This window comes from Hemicordylus capensis, chromosome 2 (genome assembly GCF_027244095.1).
Source record: "Hemicordylus capensis ecotype Gifberg chromosome 2, rHemCap1.1.pri, whole genome shotgun sequence".
NCBI classification, from domain to species: Eukaryota; Metazoa; Chordata; class Lepidosauria; order Squamata; family Cordylidae; genus Hemicordylus; species Hemicordylus capensis.
The window spans coordinates 330,866,057-330,893,443 of NC_069658.1; the positions used below are offsets into that span (position 1 = coordinate 330,866,057).

At 43.5% G+C, this 27,387-nt stretch overlaps 1 protein-coding gene across 8 annotated transcripts in view; it reads right to left on the bottom strand.

Annotated features, from left to right (window-relative positions):
• Positions 1–27,387, bottom strand: part of NSD1 (nuclear receptor binding SET domain protein 1) — a 104,489-nt gene that overhangs the window by 63,248 nt on the left and 13,854 nt on the right. For 6 of the 8 annotated variants that reach the window (XM_053294501.1, XM_053294500.1, XM_053294499.1 and 3 more), the window contains exons 3-5: positions 11,693–11,828; positions 7,481–7,653; positions 3,987–6,153 (exon numbers count right to left, since the gene is read on the bottom strand). In XM_053294501.1, coding sequence (XP_053150476.1) covers positions 3,987–6,153; positions 7,481–7,653; positions 11,693–11,828 — 2,476 coding nt within the window. The remainder of the gene's footprint in view (positions 1–3,986; positions 6,154–7,480; positions 7,654–11,692; positions 11,829–27,387) is intronic. The other 2 variants (XM_053294502.1, XM_053294503.1) reach the window with 2 other exon arrangements.

Consider the following 27,387-nt stretch of genomic DNA (forward strand, 5'->3'; position numbering starts at 1 on the left):
CAAGGGCTCACATTCTAAAACTAAACATAAGATAGACACCAGCAACAGGCAGTGGGGGCACTGTGCTGGGGGTGGATAGGGCCAGTTACTCTCCCCCTGCTCAATAAAGAGAATCACCACGTTAAAAGGTGCCTCTTTGCCAAGTTAGCAGGGAATTATTCTCACAAATGGCAGCTGAAGTGATTAAATCCTATGTCTGGAATGTATCACTTAAGACTGCAGGCTGGGGCTTACACAATGAGAATGCTCCTTCATATAAAACAAGAAGTGTGAGAAAATTATCTCAGAAATACACAATCCCTGACATGCTTGTTTTCTAGCTGGAAGACGTTTCTTCTTCTTCTTTCCATAGGGGATCACTCCATCATGGGAGACAGTAAGGCTGTTCACATGAGCAGCCCTACCTGGGTAGGGTTGTTCTTGTGGCGTGCTAGGATCAAGCCTGATCCTGGCACTGCCCCACCAGGCAGCCTGAGGTTTTTCCCCAGGCTATTACCCTTCTGCCTGGGATCCCAGTCATGTGGCTGCTCCAGCTGCCTGCAGCCCGAGCAGCCACAGAGGCTTGTGGAGAAATCCCCCAATGCACTGCACTCCTCGTGCAGTGCATTGTGGGATTTCTGGAGAGTGGGCTGCATTTCCCTGGCCTCCAGAAAAGTACACCACTGAACAATCGTGTGCACAGCCCAGCTGCACGAGGATCACTGTGGCCAAGGCGGGGAAGGTAGGTATACACCCCCAGCCCTCCCTAGCCAACAGGGATTTGAGTCTTGTGAACGACCTTATCATCTTGTCTGCTGTTTATAACTAGGGAGTCTGTTGCAAACTTTTCCTTCCAGTGGCAACTACTTCCACTTCACAGAATGCCACTCTGGAGGACTCCCTGATCCTTTTTAGCTGCCTGTGGAAAGGGGCGACTAAAGCCCCTGCCAACGGGGCAAAGAGGCACTTTTAAAAGCAGCAGCTCTCTTCGATTGAGTGGGGGGAAAGCAACAGTCCCTGCTCAATCCCAGCACAGCATCTTTCCAGTGGCTGTTGCTGGTGTCTATCTTTTTCTTTTTAGGTTGAGAGTCCTTTTGGGACAGGAAATCCTCTTTTCTTTTTTTCTAGGTAAACCACTTTGAGAGCTTTCTTGTTGAAAAGTGGTATATAAATGGGAACATAGGAAGCTGCCATATACTGAGTCAGACAGACCATCGGTCCATCTAGCTCAATATTGACTACCCAGGCTAGCAGAGGCTTCCTCGAGGTTGCAGGCAGGAATCTCTCTCAGCCCTATCTTGGAGATGCTGCCATGGAGGGAACTCGGAACCTTCTGCATGTAAGCATGTGAATGTTCTTCCCAGAGCGGCTCCATCCCTTAAGGGGAATATCTCACAGTGCTCACACATGTAGTCTCCCATTCATATGCAACCAGGTGGACCCTGCTTAACTAGTATGTTTATTAAGCATTCTCATACATATATGGTTGATAGTGGCACTTTGGATCCTAGCCACACACAAAAAGCAAGTTGTATATTGGGCTTGAACACTTGGGCTTATTTCAGACATTAATGAGAAACCATGGTTTTCTATTATGCAAGCTGTATGTTCACACATTCCCTCTCTTCCTCTCATGTATGAGAGGAGAGGGAAAACTTTTGTTTCATTTTGAAGTAAATCGCGGTTTATATATGAACTCAGGGAAATGTGGCTTTCTTCAACCAAAGTTAGGGAAACAAACCAGCTAAAACCATGGTTTCAAATCCTGATTTGTCTTCTGAATTGCTGTTTGTATTAAACCACAATTCCCGAGTATGTAACAAGGAACTGTGACTATCTTCAAACCAAAAATAAGTATTCTCTCTCCTTCTTGAATGTGTGGGAAAGCGGGATACAGGGAGCATGCAAACCTCTGAATTGCAGAAAAGAAACCATGATTTCAAGTTATTTATTTAATTACCTTTGCTAAATGAACCAAGAGGTATTTTTCAAGAGGTGATATTTAGCAAGGGGAGAGCAACTGGCCCTATCTCCCCTCATGGTTATGTTTTTAAGACTGCGAGCCCTTTGGGGACAGGGAACCAACTTGTTGGTTTATTTTTCTACATAAAATGCTCTGAAAGCTTTGGTTAAGAAGTGGTATATAAATGTGCATAGTAGTAGTAGTAGCAGTATGTATCAGCTGCCTTTCCTTTTAGGGAACCCAGGTCACACACAACACTAAGCTATCATAAAAGCAAGAGTAAAAATACAACAATAAAAGCACAGTAAACAAAGTTAAGAAACAGTCAGCAACTAAGCCACTTTCTAACAGTCCACAAATACTACTCAATCCACAAATCTAAAGTTAAAAAGGACTCTGCAAAATACTGGGAATGAAGCAACTGTATAGCTGTCCTCAGAGGATTCCACAATATGGGGGACCACAGAAAAGGCCCTGTCTGCACTACATGACAAATGTGCCTCAGCTGGTATTGGCACACAGAATATACTCCTTCCAGAAGATCTCATAAGGTAGATAATTTTATTGAAAGCAAATAAAGGATTCTCCTTTACAAATATATCCATGAACTGGCACACAAACTAGTTCAGCCAGGGTCAATGGCCAAACCGGTTCTGGGCACATCCCTACTTTTCAAGGGCAACCCCATGTACAACACATTGCCATAATCCAGTTGGGACATAGCCAAGACATGGGTAATAGCAGCAAGATCTGCTCTTGAGGAAGGGTCACAAATAGCACACAAGCCAAAGCTGTGCAAAAGCACTCCTTGGAACTCTTTCACCTGCTACCTGTGGACCAGACATTAGGCTGCTCCCACTGACCTGAATGGGATTTAAGCAGTCTAGCTCTGTGCAGAGTTGCAGCATAACACATTCCAAAAAATTACTTCTTGTGAGTCTCCTACAACACTTGAGAGTACATGCTGAGGCATGAAACCCTCTATGGTTTAACTGAGAAATAAAGCTTCTGCACAAGGTAGAAAAACCAAATATATATATTTCCAAATCAGGACTCGTTTTCATCAACTGTTTTTTTTAATGTGAAAAATGCCTGAATTAAGCCCTGAAGACAAAGGCTCAAACAAAATAATCAACATTTTAATGAGAAAAAAACTAACATTTTGCTGGGGGGGGGGGGTTTGCAAGTCATGACCAAAAAGAAAAGAAAAAGCCAATTAACTGGGATCCTTTCTACCTATGCTTCTGTCCTAACACACTGTCAAGGCTGACCTGCTATTTGTTTCCTAGCAGTAACAACTGCACCTTCTAAGGCAGGCCTGCTCAACTTTGGCACCCCAGCTGTTTTTGGACTACAACTCCCATAATCCCCAGCCACAGTGGTCAATAGCAAGGCATTGTGGGAGTTGTAGGCCAACATCTGCAGGAGGGCCAAAATTGAGCAGCCCTGTCCTAAGGTCTAATTCTCACAAACTGCAGATGAGATGGCTAAGGAGTTTCTGAGCTGTGCCACTTCAGACTGCAAGTGGTAGCTCATGTGATGGAATGTTCCTCCATAGCAAAACACACACAATAAAGCTAGATGTCAGACATAAAGCTAGATGTCAGGGAGGAGAACTCTAGCCTAGCACTCTCCCGTGTGTGCCAGTCCTCTATGTAAAGTGAAGCATTCCATCAAATGAGCCTGCACCAGTACCCTGAAGTGGTACAGCCCAGACACATGTTTACCACTTCATCTATTTGTTTTTGGGGTTTTTTTAAACCCCTTACCTTGTACAGAGTGCTCACACCTGGAAGTCAAACTGCAAATCTCTAATTCTGCATGAACCACTCCCCGCCCCGCTTTAATTTTTTTTTTTTTGCTGTTGCTTTTATCACACAGAGTGAAACATTGCCAAACTAAGCATATGAGAGTCTCATAGGTTCTCTTGCCTCCCTTAATCACCCTTGAAAGGTGAGAGGCCTGCACTCCAACACTGGTTTCTATTCAGCAGAGGCCCAAAGGCAAAGGTGTTCTGCTTCCCTAGATCTACTGATGTGCTTACCAGCTTTAGCACTGCTTTGGTTAAAACGCTGCCATCGCTTTTTGGGTGCTATGTGGCTTACATCTTTAGGCTCATCACTCAGCGAGCCTTCTCTATTCAGTCCTGAATCCAACTCTAGGCACTCCCCATTTTCAAAGGAAGTGTAGCTCTCTCTCTTTTTATCAGATTCTGACTTCATTCTTATACGAACTAAACTGTCATCAGAGGAACTTGCAGAGTCTTCATCAGGGGAGTGTCCCTTCAACTCCCGAGATACTTTCCTTGCAATATCTTCCTTTGCATTGTCTAGAGGACTAGCAACTGAGCCTTGAGCAGCTCTATGCTGGTGGGGCACATTCTCAGCTGCACTGGACAACCGATTTAGTGACTTGCTCTTTGATGTTGCATTAGCTACTAGTTTGGATAGATGCTTAGATTTTGGACAGCTGCGCCTTGTGGTGCAGTTTGTACCAGAAACAGTAGAATTTGTGAGTTCCCTTTTGTTAGCACCGGGATCGATCAACTTGGTTGCGATACCATGTGAAAAAGAGGACTGACCTTCTTTGGGTTTCTGACACTCTGGTTCTTGAACACTATCTCGACTTTTTTCTAATTTATGAGTGGTTTCCATTGTAGGCAAAGATGTCAAATCACTCGGAGTGTTATTTCCAGAACTATCACCGCTGTTAGAACTTCTATAAGAGACTATGTTCTGAGTAGTCATTATTTGTTTTTCTTTTGTCTTACTATCATGCATATCTTTCAACATCATTAATAAGGTGCTGAATTTATAATCGGGCTCAATAGGCAAATGATTCTGCCCAGAGACAGATGAGAAAAGTAAGGGCACTGTGGTCTTAGATGTCCCACAGTCTTCAGCTTCATCATTCATGGACCTACAAGACAGCGACTTCAGTTCTGAAAGCACATGCTTCACAACTGCTGTTTCTATTTCAGCAGAATCGCGGGATTCCTCATTTGTGCTGTTTGGCAGTGTGGGGCCATCAACCTTCCCATTTTTGGCAGGTGTATCTAACTGAGACCCAGGAGAACCTTTGGTAGCAGAAAAGCAGCAGTTGGGGCTACATTCATCTTCCATACAAGAGGACTCTGTCGCAGCAGCAGTTCCTTTATGTTTGCATTTTATACTTCTGAACTGAGGCTGTTTGGTGTCCATTTGACCGGTAAACCCCCTGCTTTGGAGTGTAGTGTGCTTATCTACAAGGGTAAGATTGTCATTCCTGTAAACTGAAGCCACCTCAGCTGCAATGGATGGCTCATGGAATTCCTCACCTCCTGCTTCAACACTGGAATTCCTATCTAGAGAGCCTTCCAGAGGTTTGTTACTTCTATTGTTGCTTTTTGAGACACATGCAGTACGTTTAACATGTCTTTGCCCTGAACACAGTTCCTTTCCTCTTTTATTTACAGAGTCACCATTTTTCAGGACACCATAGGCTGCTGATGCTATACTTTGGTCAAGGGGGTCTAGATCGCTGGTACCATTATCTGACAAGTCAGAATCCATTTGTTTCCTCTCAGTTCCAGCATCAGCTTCAAAACAGTGCTTCTCTAGTTCTGAATTGCACATAAAGTGTGCTGGAGTCTTCTCTTTCTTCAAATCCACTTTGGGTGTCTCCTGCTGATAATCTCCATCGGAGAGCCCGTATTCTGTTTCCATTGAGTTGTTTTCAAATTGTTTCTCTCCAAAAGAAGAGAGCAAGTAGTCTTCCACGGTGCCTTTGGATCCCATTAGGCTCTTTGCTATCCTGCAAAGTTCATGAGATGCCTGCTTATCTGGGAGATCTGTAGCAATCATGTTTTTAACTTTGCTCACTGGCACTTTCCCCTCACTTTCTCTCTTGGATGCCTTGGATTTGGTGCTACTTTTTTTAACTCTAGTCTTCCTTCTGGTGTCAGAGCTCTTCTTGATTCGTGGTTTAGTTAATGTCTTTCCCTTTTCATTGGTCAAATATTTGGAGTCCGAAGCCAGTGATTTAAAATATCCATTTACTTGCCTCCTTTGTTCATTTAAGATGTTTTTTGTACAAGATTCCTTTAAATGTACATCCTTCTCAGGTTCTGCTTTGCTAGAAGTCTGGATGCATTTTTGAGTTACATTTTGCTTAAGATATTCATTTGTAAGGCCAACACTGATCTCCCATTTAGCGACAAATCTCTTGGGAACCTTAACATAAGACAAGAGACAAAAATAAGTTACAAAATAAATATTTATAGTGTGCAAAAGAACATCACATAGAGAGCTGAGTGAACTTCCTTCACAAAGCATAACAGCAGCATGTAGGTGAAGAACACAGGGTGCAGATCCTCCTGCCAAGCATTTCTGGAAATTCCCCCCGCCCTCATTTTACTAAACACCCCTACCAAACAAAACCACCCATATCTCCTCCTCAAAAGTGCCTTTCCTCCCCCCGCCAAAAAAAAAAAAATTCAAGCGAGTTGCTCCTCAAGCTTAACCCTCTGTCTGCACCCCTGAAAGCACATGACTCAATGCTGAGTGATAGGAATTGCTCCAAGAGAGCCTGACAAATGACAACACTGAATGACAAGTTACAACAATGGAGTTGAATCCTGGCAATTCTAGGAATCAGGGCTGGGACAGTCTCAGGCCAGTCACCTGCACATTTTATTTACTTATTTAATTTTATTTAAAATATTTATATTCTGTCCCTCCAGCACATTAAAGCTCAGAGTGGCTTACCACAAAAGCATAAAAGAACAGAAGACAATACAATGACTGAGCAGATATAAGACAAGTAGAACAGCAGCCAGGATTAAAACTAGATGACAATCACAATCAGTATTTATAAGCCACTTTAAAAAGAAAGGTGTGGGTTTGTGTTTTTTTAAACTAAGCAAAGAGTGAGGACTTACAAAGCCCTTCTGGGAGGGCATTTCAAAGACAGGGGACCAGTACTGAAAAATCCAGTTTTTATGTCAATACCTTGGAACTGGAAATATTAATGCAGTGCTAGAATCTACAAAAACACGATACCAGCTCATAAAATAAAGTAAGCTGGCTCCTAGGACTGGGAAGCAGTTTTCTAGCCCTGCCCATCTTATGCCATACTTGCCTCCAGGTACCAAAGGTAGCCCCATTCATAATACTGTGACACAGTCTCAATGTTGTCAGTTTTGTTTGTTTTAAATTAAAACACCAGCCAACCATATCTCCTCTTGTTCTCCTACCTATTCCCAGGAAAATCTATGGACAAGCCAACACATAAGACATTCGTTATTCAGCAGCTTCAAAGACCCAAATCACGCTAGTCACATTATATACTCTCTCCAGGAAGTTTCAAAATGTCAGTGGGCACAATCCAGCCAAAGTCAAACACATGGGCATCTTATTGATTCTAGTTGGAGGGCTAAGAGTGTGCTTCAGTCCCTTCAAAATAAATCAATGGGGCTCTGGCATGCTTAACTTTGGTAGGATCATATGTACTCAGGCAGGGATACCAAGGTACAAAATACATGACAACAAATTTATATACCTTGTGCCTGTAACCTTTCTCTTTTTGCTTCCCTCTTCTTCGAAGGACAGGCAGTTCTTCAAATTGATGTCTTCCTCCAAAGACTACAATAGCTTTTCCTGCAACCCAGGCTCTTTCAGATGGGTCTCCTAGGGCTTCCACATAGTATTCCCGAAACGGTCTGCGATTCGAAACTATTGAAATAAAACAAACAAGATTAGCATATTGCACCAGGGAGTGGGAATGGAAGTACATGAACTTCTAATTTACTCTGAAGAGCAAAATGTCTCCCAAATCAGATCTAATATTAAAGCTGCCCCGCCCTTGAAACCCTTGAGACAACTCCAAAGCACCTGATTTTGCCAAGGGTTGTTGGCAATCTGACTTCACCTCTTGAACAGATCATCAGAGGTTGAAGTGAGTTTGGGAGTTCTCACTTTAGGAAAGACAACCAATTAGGTAAGAGAGTAACTGGTCCTATCCGCCCCCAGCACAGTACTCCCAGTGACTGTTGCTGGTGTCTATCTTAGGTTTCTTTTTAGAATGTGAGCCCTTTGGGGACAGGGTTCCATCTTATGTGTTTGTTATTTCTCTGCGTAAACCACCCTGAGCTATTTTTGGAAGGGTGGTATAGAAATCAAATTATGATTATTATTTCTTGTTTACACAGTCAGACAGGTGTTATTTACTGGTTTGTTTTATCCAGACATCGAGTCCTGCCCAAGGACCTGGGATGGCTGAATTTTATCATCAATACTGTTCGTTATTATAGATATCGTCGCAAAATATAGGCTGTTCCCAGTAAAGCTGCTTTTTGTAATTGGCTGATGGTGATTTCTGTGGCCCCTATGGTGCTGAGGTGCTCTTCAAGTTGTTTTGGAATTGCACCTAGGGTGCCAATTACCACTGGGATTATTTTGGTCTTCTTCTGTCACAGCCTATCAATTTCAATTTGTAGATCTTTGTATTTTGTGATTTTTTTCTATTTTCTTCTTCTACTATTCTGCTATCCCCTGGTATTGCTATGTCGATTATTTTAACTTGTTTTTCTTTCTCCTCGACTACAGTTATATCTGGTGTATTGTGTGGCAGATGTTTGTCTGTTTGTAGTTGGAAGTCCCATAATATTTTTGCATCTTCATTTTTGACAACTTTTTCAATTTTATGGTCCCACCAATGTTTGGCTACAGGTAGCTTGTATTTTTTGTAGATGTTCCAGTGTATCATCCCTGCTACCTTGTCATGCCTTTGTTTGTAGTCAGTCTGTGCGATCTTTTTACAACAGCTGATTAGGTGGTCCACTGTTTCATCTGCTTCTTTACAAAGGCGGCACTTGCTGTTTGTTGTTGACTTTTCTACTTTTGCTCTTATTGCATTTGTTCTTAGTGCCTGTTCTTGTGCAGCCAGTATTAAACCCTCTTTTTCTTTCTTCAAGTTGCCATTCTTAAGCCATTGCCAGGTCTTGGTGATGTCTGATTTCCCACTTATATTGTGCAAATATCGACCATGCAGTGGCTTCTTTTTCCATTGTTCTGCTCGGTTCTTGACTTACTTCTTTCTTGTAGGCCTGCTTTGTTTGATTGGTGTTGAATAGTTTCTCATTATCGACCATTTGCAGTGCATCTTCTTCACTGTCATTTATATACTCTTCAAGGCCTCTTTTCTCCTCATCTACTGTTTGATGGACTTGCAGCATTCCTCTTCCACCTGAGCTGCGAGGGAGGTATAGCCTATCTACATCACTGCGGGGGTGCAGAGCATGATTGATGGTCATGATTTTCCTGGTCTTACGATCCAGCGTCTCTAGCTCTGCCTGGATCTAGTCTATTATTCCTGCAGTGTAGCTGATAACGCGTATAGCCCAGGTGTTTATGGCGCGTATGGTGTTCCCGCCATTGAGTTTGGACTTTAGGATTTTTCTAACTCTCCTGATGTATTCACTTCCAATTTTTCTTAGCATGTGCAATGTTATCAGCCTGGAGAATGCCCAGGTATTTGTAATGTTCTCTCTCTTCCAGGTTCTTGATCTTGCTTCCATTGGGCAGTTCTATTCCTTCTGTTTTTCTTATTTTTTCTCTGTTCATTATTAATGCAGCACATTTGTCTAGTCCAAACTCCATTGCTATATCGCTACTGAATATATGGACAGTGTTTAGCAGTGATGTTGTTGTTGTTGTGTTAATGAGCCCTTGTGAAATAATCACCTGAAAGGATCTATAGCACAGTTGTTCATCAGCAGATCTCTCTCAGATATTGCTGGGACATTGTGAGGGCAGGTGCTGGTGCAAAAGGCCACGTGTCTAAGATTGTAGCTAACTGTGCCTCTCTCCACCACAGTCCATTCTACTTTAAACATTTTTTAAACTGTTATATTTTAAAAAATGTTTTCTATATAACCGCATTAAGAGAAGCTCTTAAGGACACAAGCAATTTTATATGAACATCTACAGGGTCTGGAAAGGGGGATTTTTATGAGCCTTTGAAAGGCAATGGACAAATAAAAATATTTGATTATTTGAAGATGTAGCACATATTTTAAATAATAATTAAATTAAATTAATAGTAAAATTCACAGTAGCAATTTGGTCCTCCCCAAACAAAAACAAGTGCAAATGCATTCCTGCCCCCACTCCCAAAGAGGAGCCGAAACAATTCGGCCTCCAGCAGCTGAAACGTTTCAGTGTAGGGCGAGGGCTACCTTTAAAAGGAGGCAGGCAGGTCCTACCTGCTCCTCCGGTGAGCCCACTGCTGCCCCATACCAGCCCAAGGAAGCGCTGTCGGTCTTTAAATTTAAGTTGAAAGCAGCAGCTGCACTGCTGTCCCCTTTAAACTGCTGTGCCATGCCAAGGGGATGCTGCTCCCAGCAGTCCTTGCGGCATCAGCAAGCAATTTGTGTGCAGACGCCACGCAAGGGCTGCTGGGAGCAGCATGTCAATGGCATGCACAGCAGTTTAATGCTTCCAAGTTAGATTTAAAGAACGACAGCAGCAGCTCACCAGAGCAGCAGGTAGGACCTGCCTGCCCCCTTTTAAATGTAGCCCTCCCCACACCCCTGGATATGCATGAAGCATTCTGTGCATATCCCTACTCCCAGTTCTCCTTAATATCTTCAACTGCTTGCTCACTGCACTTGATCCACTCTTTTGAACCCATTTTCTGCCATCAATCACATGAGAACTTCCACAGTGCTCTTTCGTCACTAAATATTTCACTCTATCTATACATCGCTCATGAATGATTGCAGTGTATTATTTGCTGCCAAAGACCCATCTTCTTTGCAACGCAGAGGACCTCTTTAGATACTGCTTAGAATCATTCTAGCTGGATCCTGACTAATGAGACACTGGAGCAATGGGAAACGCACTGCTGCTTCTGAATACCTCAACTAACTCAGCTCCACTATTGGTTCAGCCATGGAGGTAAATTTTGGCAAACCCCCCTTCTCCAGAGAATACTCTGTGCCCCCAAAAAATATGTTCCTGGGGATTGCTCAGCCCTCAAGGACATATTTTCAAGTGACACAGAGGGCTTCCAGGGAAAGGGGAGGCCACTGCAATTCATTCACACACACACACACACACACACGCCCCAATACAGTGTTAGTCTGGAGTTCCTCAGAAGCACTGGGCTACCAGTTTCCCCCCGGTTGCACCAGTGCTTAGGAACATAGGAAACTGCCATATACTGAGTCAGACCATTGGTCTATCTAGCTCAGTATTGTCTTCGCAGACTGTCAGCGGCTTCTCCAAGGTGGCAGGCAGGAATCTCTCTCAGCCCTATCTTGGAGAAGCCAGGGAGGGAACTTGAAACCTTCTGCTTTTCCCAGAGCGGCTTCATCCCCTGAGGGGAATATCTTGCAGTGCTCACACATCAAGTCTCCCATTCATATGCAACCAGGGCAGACCCTGCTTAGCTATGGGGACAGGTCATGCTTGCTACCACAAGACCAGCTCTCCTCTCCTCTTCATTAAAGCAGGATGTCAGCCACTACTAAGTATGCAGGCCCCAGTAAAATCAGTGGAACTTAATTCCAGGTAAGATAGTTTGGGTTTGGGTTTTGTCATTTTTGTTATTGCCCTTTCACTTGTTCATGGCTATCCTGGCCAAAAGTAACAAAATGAAGATTATTAGCAAAATGCTATAGGCTGTAAGGATTAATAATTAATAAATAATATTGACCAGGCTACTATCCACAATGCGGAGTACCAAATCTCTAATCATGAAATACAATACCTTTCATTTTTGAATGAGTGTCTAGCACAGGATCATGACAAATTTTAGAGGGCCACCATGGACGTCTGTTGAACTTTGCCCACACAAGATCTCCAGCTTCATACTTCACTGGAGAAGGTTTCTTCTTGCTCTGAACCTTTTGGAGTAAAACAAGAAACTATCATTCATTCAGTTTTTCTCCCAACTTTCTTTCAAGTAGTTCAAGGCGGCATATATGGTTCTCCCTCCCACCCATTTTATCCTCATAACAACCTTCTGAGGTAGGTTATGCTTAGAAATAGGGATCAGTCCAAAGTCACCCAATGAGCTTCATGATCAAGCAAGGATTTGAACCCAGGCCTCTGTGGCCCTAGTCCAAAACTCTAACCACTACATCACACTGTCTTAAAATATAGGACACTCTGGTGGCAGTTTACACATGCACATTCATCAGCAAACCCTCACAGATTTCTCCTATCTCCTATAAGCAAGTAGCAGAACTTACTAAAGACCGCAAGCCATAATCAGTTCAAATCACTCAAATGGTATGGGTGAGCATCAAGTGTACTATTACTTATTTTTATAAATTAATTTGCTTCTGGTATGTTACCATTATAACGGTTGGGGGAAAACCCCATTATAAATGGCCTTTCATGCTAACAAAGAGTGCTATGATTATATGCATGTCACAATGCTCAATCTATATATGTATTCTGGATACCATTCTGAACATTTAGAAGGGCAAGTTCACTACCAACGTCTTTTCCAAACCAACTGATCAAAATTTAATTTTACATGTGCATGTAGCAATTCTTAGATTTGAAAAAAAAATTGTACCCTGATAGATAGTTTATCCTTTAACTGGGATTAGATCCCAGTCTCAAATGCTGATTTGTAAACCATAATTAAACCACAAAACTCTGACTTTGGATAAGCCACAGAGCTGTGGTTTAAACAAACCAGAATTCCCCAGGCACACAAGCTGAGAAGATAAGGGGAGGGGGAAGGAAGGAGTGTGCGAGTTTGGTAGGCTTTAAATGACATTCGCATCCTGGAAAATGAAGAGAAGTTGGTCATCTGAATTGTTTAATGAGGGACTACAGCAAGGCGGTGCCCATGAGTCTTGTTTGTAAACTGAAATTTACATGGCTGTTGAGGAGAGATATTAGGAGACTGTTCTCACACAAGCAGCCAAAACTGGGCTTGACTGCCCATGAGAACTGCCAGGAGCTGCGTCAGAGCCCACCGGTTAGCCAAGGCTAAGGGTGCAAGTGCAGCCTTAACCTGGGCTAACTGCTCATGTGTTGACACAGGAGTGGGCTCCTGACCATTGCCAGGGGGTTCCCCACACAGTGCACCGTGCACTCATGTGGTGCATTGTGGGATTTCTGGGGACTGGAACAACTCGTCCCGGCCCCCGAACCTCCACGCTGCCTGGGGGAGCAGTGGCTGGGCACGCCATCCACGCACCCAGCTACTCTTCTAGGTCATCTGCAGGGAAGGGAACCTGCTGCAGCCTTCCCCACTACCTGCCCTCAAGGCTGCTCATGGGATCATGAGAAAGGGTTCCAAGAATGTCATTCTCTGAAACTGGCATACCACATCTGCAACGTGTACCAAGGTTACAGATGAGACAAGAAATAGAGGCAATCTCCTTGTGCATTCTGGCATGTTCAGTGAGAGTGGCAGGAAGGTTGTTTTCATTCAACATTCTCATGGCCTACATCCAGACCAGGGTTGCACTAAATGCCATGTTGTGCTTGTGCAAAGGCACAAGATAATAACATTGCACAAAGGAAATAATCTCTGTTCCAGACTAGTCCTTGTGCTAGTGGAAGATGTTGACAAGTTGCACAAATTTGCAGCAGATCCTCGAGCTAAAGAAGGTCTTCCACGAGCAGCTTACAACATTCTGGAGCACGATCACATCACACCACTCTGCAAACTTCTGAAGTGTGCACAATTTATCTTGTTGCGCTAAGTGCAGCACTAGTCTGGCATGACAATGTGGACAGAAATGACAATTTATGTCCTCAATAATTACAGAATAAAACTTTTTGTAACCTGGTAGATAATAGGAAATAATCCACTAAGGAGTCACACTACTTGCTCTAGTCACAATGCGATAAGTTATTATGTCAGTATAAAGGTAAAGTAAAGTGTGCCATTGAGTAGATTTTGACACCTGGTGCCCACAGAGCCCTGTGGTTTTCTTTTGGTAGACTACAGGAGGGGTTTACCATTGACCTCCTGCGCAACATGAGATGATGCCTTTCAGCATCTTCCTATAATCGCTGCTGCCCAATATAGTACCAGCGGGGATTCAAACTGGCAACCTTCTGTTTGTTAGTCAAGCATTTCCCCACTGAGCCACTTAAGGTGACATATGTGTCAGTGACAGTATAGTCTGGTGTATATAGTAAAACAACAAGGGCCTTCTATGTATTAAAAACTAGGACCTCAGAGCACAGATAGCAACAGAAATAAGAATACAAACTCCCATTATACACTATTTTGAGTGCAAACTTTCAAATTAGAAATTATGTCATTTTCTAATTTAGAACAAATATTTCATCATAAATAAAACTGGACTAATGAGAGTAGGGTGTTTCTCTAATACGAAGCATTCTAGATTCACATTTTACATATGGTAGTTCCCACCGGAACTGAATGACATGTATCTTAATTTTAGTAGTGTTCATTCTTTACAGAATTGGGACCTTCATTTGGGTTCTTGTACAATACATTTGTATGTGAATTGGGCCCTTAAGTACTCTTAATCTACAAAGGAGATGGCTTCAGTATTTTGATTATTGTTGCTGAAAATCTTTTACTTTAGAAAATAGTTGGTGGAGCTTTGACATTCTTCTACACATGGGCATCCAGAAAGGAGAGGAGACGGGACAGTTGCCCCCCCCCCGGATTGAGTCAGTTCCCCTTTAATTCAGTGGGACATACTCCCAGGGAGAGGAGTATTGGATTTTTGGCTTTGCCCCACCCCTGGAAAAAGAGAGAATGCTCTTCCTTTTATATCCTTGTAATTCTATTATTAGTGAGTACTATCATTTTTCACAGGTTATTTTCTATAAAATTAAACATATCTTGAGGCATTATTTTGTTCTATTGCTTGTATTATAAAGTGACCCAGTAAATAAAAAGTCATATATAAATATATGAAATGACAGTGCTGATCCACAGCTCTTTATTTAACAAAAACAAAAAACAAAAGCAACAACTTTAGCTACTGGGAGCAACCAGCTCTGATAGCGATCTCAGTTATTTTACCTTGCAGCAATATTTAGCTATTTTAAGTTTTTCCTTTAAAACCCCATCTACATTAAGATGTCAAGAAACTCCAGCTGACATCCCCAATAACGGTGTGGAGGCACTGCATGCAAAGTGCTTACTCAGCATTTAGTTATCCAGAGTCCTGCTGTGTGAGTGAGGAGAGAGCTGTTTTCACACCCTCTCTTTCCCCTCCCCGCCCCCAGAACCCTGATGTCCCTACAGGCTGCGAAGCCCTCAGAATTCCTGAGTCAGGAATGAGTTTATGTGTGTTAAAGAGTGCTTCTGGGTGAAGGAGAGATTGGCAAAAATTAGGGACTCTGGATTACTAGATGCTGCAGAGGCACTTTGTTGGTCTCTAGCTTCTTGATCTTCTAATACTTTTGAAGACCAGGAAATCCTTCTTGAAGCACTGAAATGGCTATAGTGTCTCAGAGAAGTCTTCTCCTTCATTATTTATTATTTATTTTATTTATATACCACCTGACCCCAGAGGCTCCAGGTGGTTTATCCAAAACTGACTGCACAATTTATTGAAATATTATCTCTTATGCTCATGGTCAAATTGTTATGAAAACTACCAGTAACCGGTATCCCACTGAGCTATAATATCTAGTTGCTGTTGCTATCCTTGGACTGGACTGTTGCAATTTATATCATTATTTCTGTATTGTTGCAAATCATTACATCATTCTATCAGTTTTGCACTACAGTGGGTCCATCTACATTAAATGTTAGCGGTTTCTGGACTTTTGGGGGACCCCTCAGGTAAGTGAATACGTTCGTAAACTAAAAGAAAAATAAAATTAGTCCTGAACCCGAGCCCTTTAGCACTATATAGTAAATCAAGGAAAGGTTTGGGAGGGGGGGAGAAGTGTCCCCTTTCCTTTACTTCCCCTCCTGAAGCCTCCCTCAACCTCTGACCCACAAGAGTGCTACAAGGCTCCTGTTCCAGACTAGCCAGAGCCCTGAAGAGGAATAATCTGGTAGGGACTGGGAATACACCCCACAGATCTCCATCTGTATTTTCTTTATTTCTAACTACTCTGGTTGCATATGAGTGGGAGACTACATGTGAACACTCCCCGCAAATCCTTGGGGGATGGAGCTGCTCTGGGAAGAGCACCTGCATGCTTGCAGGCAGAAGGTTTCAAGTCCCCCCCCCCCGGCATCTCCAAGACAGGGAAGGGAGAGACTCCTGCCTGCAGCCTTAGAGAAGCCACAGCCAGTCTGTGTTGTGCAGCCAGTACTGAGCTAGATGGGCCAATGGTATATGGCAGCTTCCTATGTTCCTAAATGTTGCCCTGATGGGTGAGGTCATGATTTTCAGATTGGCTTTCTTATATAATATTTGATAGTACATTCATGAGGCATCCATTACTAGGGATGTGCACAAATGGTCTTCGGCACCGGCGGGGGTAGTGCTTTAAGGGCGGGGGAGGGTGCTCTGCAAATTTCAAGCCCCTCGGGGCAGCATTCCTCCCTGTCGCCCCGTTCCCCCGTATATCATATCAGGGGAAGCATAACTGTGTTTTGATATGATGTCTGAACTGAAAGACCATGGCATATCAGAATTAGAAACAATGATAAGAATCTAGATTGTTAGACATGACTTAACATGATTGAAATAAGTGAGACAAATTAGTCATGACTAACTTAAACTCCATTAATTTCAATGGGATTTAGTCATGATCCTGTCCATTGGCTAAAATTTGCAAATGTTTATTTGAACTAATGTCTGAATTACAGTTCTATCTCCAGAGGCAGCTGCCTCATAGATACAGGAACGCTGAACAGATGGGAAATTGCAGCAGACAAATAGCTCTAAACCATGATTTGCCTGAACATTTGGAAGCTCAAACTAGGGCTAGACATGATGCCTTCACTGAGCCGAAATGTACTTTGCAATCAAGCCTTCCCAAACAGCCCATCTATTTGGAAATCCATAAATCAAGGCATATCTATCTTCAGATACCCCTCTTAAATATAAACCTTCTTAACATTTGGCTTAACACCTTAATGAAGGCAAGGCTTGAAAGAGTTATACGGAGTGCATTCAGCAACTAAATAGTAGAAATTTAGTGTGTTCAAGGTAATCTTTCAGCAAGCTAGGGGTGTGCGAACCGGCTTGAACGCGAGCCAGCACGAGCTTGAACCATCTCGGTTTGAGGGCTCAACCTCGAGCCTGGTTCGGCTCGAGTCAACCCCCGCAGGCTGCTTCGGGCCCGGTTCAGGAGTGCCATGAATGTTGAATTTGTTTGTTTGTTTTTTAAGACGGACTTACTGCTGAAGGCTTTGGCAGCCTCGAGGGGTGCAGCTGCAGCCACATGGGGGGTCTCTGGAGGTTCCCCCTCCCCCGCCAGCCTCCCCCAATACAGGCCATTTTGTTACATTTCAACCCTCTGTGAGCATGTGGTGGCCATTTTTAGGCCACTGTACATGCGTGCGGGCCTAAAAAATGACCACCACATGCTCAGAGGGCCGAAATAGCCCTGAAATGGGCTGAACTGGCCCACAGGAGTCTGTGGGGAGGCCCGTGGGGGAGGGAGGGGGAACCACCAGAGACCTCCCTGAGGACATAGCAGCACCCCCGCAAGGTTGCCAAAGCCCATGTTGGCAGTAAACCTGCCTTTTTAAAAAACCAAATTTAACATGACAGCTTATCTCTGACAGCTTTTTAAAAGTCTTGAAAGACACATCTCTTCACCCAGGCTTTTAATTAATATTGTTTTAATGCTGTTTTAAAATATTGTTTTAAAATTTTCAAATGGTTGTAATGTTTTAAACTTTTTGTTTTTGTTTTAACTAATGTTTTACTTTCTGTTTTTATTTTGTTGTAAACCGCCCAGAGATGTAAGTTTTGGGCGGTATAAAAATATGTTAAATTAATAAATAAAAATAAACATCCATGGCACTCCTGAACTGGGCCTGAACCAGTTCAAATTTGAACCAAGCCAGGCCCCGCATTCGGGTGTGCAAAAACCGAACATGCCCAGTCCGGTTTGGACTCAAACCAAAGCAGGCAAACCGACTTTGTGCATATCCCTACAGCAAGCCCCTATCTATAGTCATCTTGGCAAATTATCAATATTTCCCCCAACGTTTCAGTCACTGGAAGTTGGATGCTGGTTCTTAACCAAATTTCAATCAACCACTGGCTGAACAGTTGAAGAGCAGCAGAGTGGGGAATGATACAATTTGGACAGTATATCAAGTTTTTTTTAAAGTATATAATGAAAGATGATATATGTTAGTTTTTGGAATACAGAGTACTCCAATACAGCAAACAATGGAAATAGTTTTATTAGTTTTCCTAAGTCTTTACATACTACCTAACATGTTTATTGTTTTCCTATCAATGCTTTCTTTCTTAAGTAATATGTTAATTACCTGTAACTATTTTATTTGAACACACACACAGAGCCTTGTGGAAAGACTCCTGCATACCCCACAGGTCATAACATCTGTGCACTCAATTCCCTCCCCCCATGTAACTAACTGGAAATGTCCTTAAAAATATTCAGTAATGTCATGGTTAAAAATAAGCAAAATTACTGAATTTTACACAAACGCATCAGACTATCTGCCTGTGGCCTATCCTCTTTACAGAGCACTATTCTCCTCAAAGTATAGGAAGACATATATGCTAATGTTTCTTCATTTCAAAATCCAACACACAAACTAATGTCATTTTAAGTTCCTAACCTACAGCTCTCATTGTAAGACAGATATGAAATAAAAAAATCAAGGCAGATATAAAGAAACTATGCACACAGATGTACACATACACACCACTATACAAATTATATTAAAATACACAAGTGCATAATCATGGCAGAAATATATCAAGCCTTGTTAAAAGCTTCCCTTTGAAACAGTCAAACTATTAATAGATATAATTATTTCACATGTTGAATAACTAACTATCTTTTCATAATGCCACTTTAAACTGGGTTTCAACTCCATTGGTCTCATGGAAGTGAAGCAGCAAAATAAATCATATACTTGCATAAATTAACACATTGGGGATTATCTAGTGAGAATAATATCAGTTCTGCAGTTTTCACTATCTCATTAACAACTGTGATGTTCCTTGCTTATTAAGAAAGCACTGGAAAGATTACAGACACTTCCTAGTTCCCTACCAATCTGAAAATAGCTATATGGCTGCACCAGCCCCACAATTAAACAAACAAATCCAACATTCTTTGTTGCTGCAAAGCATTTCAATTTTATTTTAAATAGAACTACTGTATCATCAGGATCCAGAGCTACTTTTATGTTCAATTCAACAACAACAGGTGACTTGTTTGGGCAGAATCAGAGTTTGACAGATTGTACATTTAAGCTGACAAAATAGTCATTTTAGGCATAAATGTTGCCCATGTAAAGTGGAAGCATGACAACAGACAATTCCATATTGCTACAGAGATATTCTAGGGAATGGAACACTCACATTTCCACAAGCTACTTAATTTTATTCCGCTTCCGAAGAGCTGACATTCGGATAAACTTTAAACTGCAGATATGAAAATAGGTACATAAGAACATCCTTGTTGGATCAGGCCCTAGTCCAGCATCCTGTTTCACACAGTGGCCTCTGCAGAGCCCACAGGCAAAAGGTATCTGTATGCCCCCTCTCCTGCTGTTGCTCCCCTGCAACTGGTATTGAGAGGCATCGTGCCTCTGAGGCTGGAGGTAGGAGTCAGAGGCTGACATTCTGACCAATGGTGTGTGCGTACTTCTACCAAAAGCACACACACCACACAAGTTTCCCCACTTTTAAAGGATGGAAGCTCTTGCACAAGAGCATTATAATTTTTGCGGCTATCCCCTTGCTCCAGAAACACATCCCCGAGGGCTGCATAATCCTCAGAGATGTATTTCCACTGTCGAAGTGCACTTCCAGAGCAAGGGGAGAACAGAAAAAATAGCTGCATTCTGCACAAGAGCACCTGCACTTCAAAAACGGGAAGGCTATTGCAGTGCACATGCCTTTGTTAGAAAGAAACATTGGGCTGACCTGTGAAGGGTTCTTTTTCGCAGTGTCTGACTTCATCCTGAAGAGTGGGTTGTGTTCCAAATCATGCCCCAGACAGGAAATAGATTTTTAAAAGCTGTATTCATATCCAGTAGTTAGGTAGGAGGCACCTGAGACCCCAGTTCCGGACTGTTGAGCCAGGCAATTACAGGAGCTTCAAAAGAAACATTAACAGTACTAGGAAGATGGGGGGGGGGAACCAGTGGCAGGCAGACATTAGAAGCCACATGGCTGAAAAATGAGGAACACATAAGCTAAAGGGAGGGGTTACTGTTGCCCTGGGAGTCCCTGCCACCCACAACTGCGCACAATACCCATGGAGATATGGAGCGTCCGCAAGAGGGGCGGATGAACTAAGACACTGCGAAAAAGAACCCTTCACAGGTAAGCCCAATGTTTCTTTTTCTGCAGTTGTCTGAGCTCATCCTGAAGAGTGGGACGAGCCCAAGCTGTATGAAGAGACAGGGAGGGAAGAGCAGATGGTTAGACAACTTGCTGTGGGACCGTGTGAGCCATGGCTGCTTGGTCGGAATGGAAGGATGAGACTTTATAGTACTTGATAAATGGAGAGATGGAGGAACAAGTATCTGCTTTACAGATGACCTGAAGTGGGGCGTTAGCTGAGAAGGTGGCTGACATACTGGCACTGCAGGTGGAGTGAGCCGTGACTCCCCCAGGAGCCGGTAGGTGGAGTGTCTCGTATGCCAGACAGACAGTGGCTCTGATCCACTTAGCTAGGGTAGTCTTGGACACTTTGTGACCTAGGGAGTTAGAATGAAATGAAATGAAGAGGACATCTGAACTGCGGTGAGGTTTGGTACACTTCAGGTAGATTCGGAGTGCCCTGCATACATCTAGAGTGTGCTGTAGTTTCTCCTTAGGATGTGTCGGATTCAGACAGAATGAGGGGAGAATGAGGAGAGGACCACCTCCTGGGATCTGTGAAATGCGGAACTGATCTTTGGGATAAATGTGGGATCCAAGCACAGTACAACTGCTTCATCGGTGAAGGAGCACAGTTCCTTGTGGGAGGATAGGGCTCCCAGTTCGGATACCCTGCGTGCCTATGTGATGGCGACAAGGAAGAGTATCTTGTAGGAGAGAATCTTCAGAGGTGTCAATCTGAGGGGTTTGAAGGGTCTCGTGAGGGCATTAAGGACCTAAAGACCTTATTGAGATCCCAGGACGGAAACCTGTGAACTGGCGGAGGTGCGGGATTGGTGGCCCCTTTCAGAAAACGCCTGAGGTGAGGGTGCAGCATGGAGGATCCATGTGACATCAGTTCCAGAACAGATGCAAGTGCCGAAACGGGTCTGCAGAGTGCGCTGGGGCACAGTCCCATGCCTATGCCCTCCTGGAGAAAAGCCAAAATTTTGGGGATCCCTGCTGTGAGCAGGGAGAGGTGTTTCCTGCATACCCATCTGGAGAAAGTGGACCAAGTGGCTTGGTAGATCCTGTTAGTAGAGGGCTTCATTGATGCAAGAATGGTATCCTGCACAGCTGCTGCGTATCCGGCCCTTTTCAGTGTGGAGCGTTCAATTTCCAGGCGCATCGTTGGAGCCACTCTGGGTCCAGATGTAGTACAGGTCCTTGGGCCAGCAGATCTGGATGGCGTGGGAGAGGGAATGGTTCCCTGGAGAATAGCGAGACCAGATCCGTGAACCACGGTCTCCTTGGCCAGTGAGGAGCGATGAGAATTAGACTCGCTTTCTCTGTGGTCATCTTCTGCAGTACCCTGGCTATGATGGCAGTAGGTGGAAAGGCATATTGGTGGGGAGGGGCTGGTGGTTTGGGTACAGCAGGATGGGGGTTGGGGTCCCCTGCAGGGAGTGCATGCTTCTTTGGAGGAGGAGGGTTATGGTCATCCTCAAATACGGAGGTGTAGGTTTAGGATGGAGGGCAGGCAGGCCTTTTAGATTTCCATTTTCTAAGCGGTCTAGGAAAAAACTGCCCCCGTTCATTGAGGGTGGGATGACACCTCTAGCTGGGCAGGAGCCCGGGGATGAGGACAGAAAAATATGCTTGGGTGCAGTACCTCTATTGTGGAATAGAGGGAGCAGCAGAGAGTTCTGTACATATGAACTGCCTTAGCCACTGTTGAAATTCAGGTGATGCCTGCCTGGAATGTAAATCAATGGTTTGGGGTAAGGTACTCATGACTGTTCTGGTGGCATCAGAATAGGTTCAGGAGCAGTCCCCGCAGGCACCATAGTTGGACTCGTGGTGCTCGGTGTAGGTGGCTGGGATGCTTGAAGGGGGAATGACCAGAGAACTGGGCTCCCCCTCCTCCCATTGACTGCTATTGTCTGAAATTGCAGGCGCACACAGGTCGCCCATCCCAATGTTCACTGACTCTGCTTCTCCCTGGACCTGGAGCAGGGTGGGAGGTAGCCACCTAGGAAGGCGCTGCTGGCAAACCGCCTGTAGCAAGAGGCGTTCACACGAGCGTGCCACTGGTGGCTTGGATTTCTTTTTGTGGCGTTTGTGGCACTCCTTGTTATCCGTCTGCTTTGTGGAGGGCTTTATCCCCTCTCCGAGGTGTTTGGCTTTCTTGTGAGCCTTTTTGGGAAAACCTCGGAGGCCCCCCATCAGGTGGGTGGCCCCCATATTACTAGGTAGGGCGGCTGAAGAAGTGGAGAGCGAGATGCTGCCCGAGTCAGCAGGCAGCGATGAATGGGAGCGTGTGCCGCCTTGTGGGACAAGATCGTAGGCTTTTCAAATTGCAGGGACCACTTTAGGTTCAGAGGGGTTTCCCTCTGAGATGGAACCCCTGAGTAAATCCCCTGCATGGGCAGGCTGAGTAAATCCCCTGCATGGGCAGTCGGGACGAGGAGGCAGCAAACAAACTAAAAAACTAAATGAAAAATACGTAGCCAATGGACTGAATTAGATAAACAAAAAAATGTTTAGCGTTTGGGGAAATTAAGTAAAAAGACTCGCTAACCGGCCTTGCTCAGTGGAGGGGGGCGGGGACAAACAAACAATAAGCCAGAGAAAACAACAAGCCTGGTTGGTTGAAATACAGAGCTCCTTTGAGAACAATGTTGCCTAGGGCGAGACAGGAATGGAACTGGGGTCTCAGGTGCCTCCTACCTAACTACTGGATATGAATACAGCTTTTAAAATCTATTTCCTGTCTGGGGCATGATTTGGAACACAACCCACTCTTCAAGATGAACTCAGATAACTGGGGGAAAACATGCATGCACCATTAGTTGGGATTTTGGCCACTATATGTGGAGAGCTGTTGGGAAGAAAGGGAAAGATTATGGATAACACTTGCAAAAAGTGAGAATGGGACATAACTGAAGAGAACAAAAGGATTAGAAGTGGACAAAATAATCTCTAATTCCTTAAATAATTAAATAATTTCAAAGTTATAGGAGCAGGTGGGAAGATGAAGAATGGAAATAAGAGTTAGACTGCAATGTTTGCAGACTTGAGAATAAACCTCACCCAAGATAGTGGGACTTACATCCAAGTAATGATACACAGAATGGGGCTGTAACAGCTGTGTGTAAAAATCACACAAAAGATGGACGATGTTGACATCAGTGGTAATAAGCTACTGCTGTTTAAAAATTCAATCTGAATGCACCTCAAGGACAAAACACCAGCCACAAAATCATTATTCTAAGAGAATTACACAGAATTGTGTGTGTGTGCACACACACGCACACACACACGCTGTAAGTAATTGTGTTACTTTAAGAGTTTTAATCTACATATAACTATATGTAACAAGAGAACATGCCTGTATAGGGTATCCTTGTTTTTAGTTTTAGAAATACCAACAGGTTGTTGATTGCTACTTTATTACTTGTGACATTTATTTTTAAAATATATCCCTGACCCAAAAGGTTAGCAAATAAAAACTTACAAAGAGTAAATGGCCCAGATTAGATTTTGGTTTGGTTAGGGTGGTAATGAAAAGTAACTTTTCATTCTTTGGACGTTGCCTTTAATAACCCTACAGGAAATGAGCTAGGAAATTACTGGAACCATGTTCGCAATCCATTTTTTTCAAATATTACAATATTCTGAGAAAAAAGTAAAAGGTAAAATATTGATCATTTGGTGATGAATCTATGAGATACCATACCTTCCATCATTTTTTTGCAAAATTGTGGACACATGGTTTTGAATAGCAACAACAATTATAAAGATTTTGCTTTCTATCAGAGTTAACACAGAACATAATCTGCTGTATTGTACACTCGGCTAAATTTACATCTGTACCAGTATTACAGATGCCTCTTTATGAGTGCAACAGTCAAGATGCACACCCCACTGTATCTCATCTCCCCAGGAACAAGTGCCCAAGAAGTGCCCCCCCCCCCACAAAAAAGGCTTCTCCTTACAACACCATTTTGGATTGGAATCATAACATGCTGTGTGAGCATTGCCTACATGTCTGAACATTTACAGTTACAACTGTAACTGTATTACAATTGTATTAATTGTAATACAATTATATTAAAATTGTAATGGTCAATATTACAACTGAGTTTGTGTTCAAGCTCAGTTGGTACGAGCCAGCCTTTTTAGTGGTAGCCCTGTCTTTGGAATTCCCTGCCGCCTGATCTTTGGGTGGCACCTTCCCTGGCAATGATAATTTTAAAAAGAATCTAAAGACACTTCTATTTCAATGAGCCTTTCCCAATACCCTCAAAGTGCTGTTTTTTATTGGTTTCTCGCTTTCTGCAGCCTTAGTTATTTGTATGATGTTTTTATTATTGCTGTTTGCTGCTATGTTTATTGTTATATATAAATATTTGTTAGCCACCTTGAGTCTGCAGAAAAAGGCAGGTATGCACATTTAAAATGAATAAATAGAATATCTCCTTACTGTTCCCACACCAGAGGGGTATTTGGGTCTGTGAGTATGCCTCCATTCCATGAAATGGCAGAAGCTGAAGAAAAAAAATGGTACTGGGTGCAGAATCTCAGCTTTCAAACTACCCACTACAAAGAAGCAAGTTTTTAATGCTGCAAATATATGCTTGGCAATGTGTGAGCAATGCCTGCTGAAATTTCAGAAGTCAAAGTGGTGGCAGATATAATTCCCAGGGCTTGAGCTGCGATCTGGCTTCAGTGGCTAACATCATGACAAAGAATATGCATTAGGAGGCTCTGTGGGGATGCAATGGGAGTAGCGCATTTCCTCTCTTACAGAGCGCAGGCAAAGCTGGGAAGTTTCACCTGCTGGGGCAACAACATACACAGAGGACTGGGGAAGTTGCACATGCCTCCACTCCATCGCATCCCCTAAAGCACACTGCTCATTACGATGTCAGCCACTGCAATGAGAAAGAGGCAATTTTCACTTATCTCTCCTTCCTGCTGTAGCCCATTGTGCCTCCCAAAAATATTCCCTAAGGGTCACAGGCATAGTGCATTACAGAAGGACATCTGCAAAAATTGGCTGTCCTTTGTAGCACATGTACAGCTTTAGTCTGGATATCAACTACTGTATTCTGAATTGTGTTGTGCATGAATGTGATTACATAAAAATTTGTCTAATCAGCCACAGAATACAGAGAAATAGAAGTGCATCATCATAGAGATGGTTTTACCACTGCCGGTCCATAGCTTAATACTACTAATTACTTCTATTACTCTATTTGATGAACTAATAAGATTAGCCATCCAGTATCTTTAGTTTATGTCACTTTAAAATGCCAGAATCTATGCCATGCACTTCCTATATTTTGAATGCAGTAAAACCCTTCGTGGTTTTCCAAACCTGAAACACAACCAGTCCCCTGAACAGCAGTCTCCCTCCTTGCTACCACATTTCATTGGTATCAAACAGAATAGAAACACTTTCCAAAATACAGAGTCCTACATTAATCCTAATTAAGTCTACTACTTCGATAGAGTAGTAGCAGGAGGAGGAGGAGAGCTGGTCTTGAGGTGGCAAGCATTAATTGTCCCCTTTGCTAAGCAGGGTCTGTCCTGGTTGCATATAAGTGGGAGACGACATGTGTGAGCATTGTAAGATATTCCCCTTAGGGGTTGGAGCCGTGATGGGAAGAGCATCTGCATGCTTATTTATTTATTATTTATTTATTTATTTGATTTCTATACCGCCCTTCCAAAAATGGCTCAGGGCGGTTTACACAGAGAAATAACAAACAAATAAGATGGATCCCTGTGCCCAAAGGGCTCACATTCTAAAACGAAACATAGGACACACACCAGCAACAGTCACTGGAGGTACTGTGCTGGGGGTGGATAGGGCCAGTTACTCTCCCCCTGCTAAATAAAAGAGAATCACCACATTAAAAGGTGCCTCTTTGCCCAGTTAGCAGAGGTTTGCTTGCATGTAGAAGGTTCCAAGTTTTCTCCCCGGCATCTCCAAGATAGGGCTAAGAGAGACTCCTGCCTGTAACCTTGGAGAAGCCACTGCCAGTCTGTGTAGACAATACTAGGGATGTGCACGGAATCAGATCAGCGCTTTTCTGGAGCACCAAACCGGTTCCATCGACTGGTGTTCGAACCGGTTTGGAGGGCTGCTTTAAATGACAGGGAAGCTGTTGCCAACCTGTCAGCCCCTGCCCTACCACTCCCCCCGCCCCGATGCTCTCCCAAAAAGCGAGGGTGCGGGGCTGCAGCGTTCCTTCTTGTAGCCCCATTCAGCATCACCATGCAAATGGCCAACGCACAGGGCTGCATTTCTTCAAGCCAGCAGCTGGGCAGGGGGTACACTTCTAAAGTGATGACAACAGAGGGAAGCTCAAGACAGAGGAAAAAACTATGTCTTTATAAAAACTTCAGCACTATATTACTTTGGAGTGAGAATATAGTAAAGAGGGAATTTTCATGGACATCTGATAAGAAATCCACAAACTTCATCTTTTGAAATTAATCAATGTTTCAAAGCTCTGGGGTTTTTTTAACCACATGCCTCAAAACAATGAAGACAAAGGAAAACAAAACCTAACCTACTAAAAACTAAAAGCCTGGCAAAATAGATAAGTTTTCAAAAGCTTCTTAAAAGACAGGAGGGAGGGGGCATTATGAATCTCAGGAGGGGGCTGCAACAGAGAAGACCCTCCTGCGAGCCTGGACCCTATGTACCTCCCCTGGGCCTGGAACTCTGAGAAGGCCCACCAGAGACAACCTCACAGGGCGGGTCGAAGTTGGATGGGAGAGGCGGTCCTGAAGGTACACAGGTGCCAAACCCTGAAGGGTTTTATAGGTGATAACCAGCACTTTGAATTGGACCCGGAAGCAAACTGGCAGCCAATGCAGCGACCTCAACAAAGGTGAAACCTGATCATATTTTCTGCTGCCCATAAGCAGCTGGGCCGCGGCATTTTGAGCCAGTTGAAGCTTCCAAGTCGTCTTCAAAGGCAACCCCAGGCAGAGTGCATTGCAGTAGTGC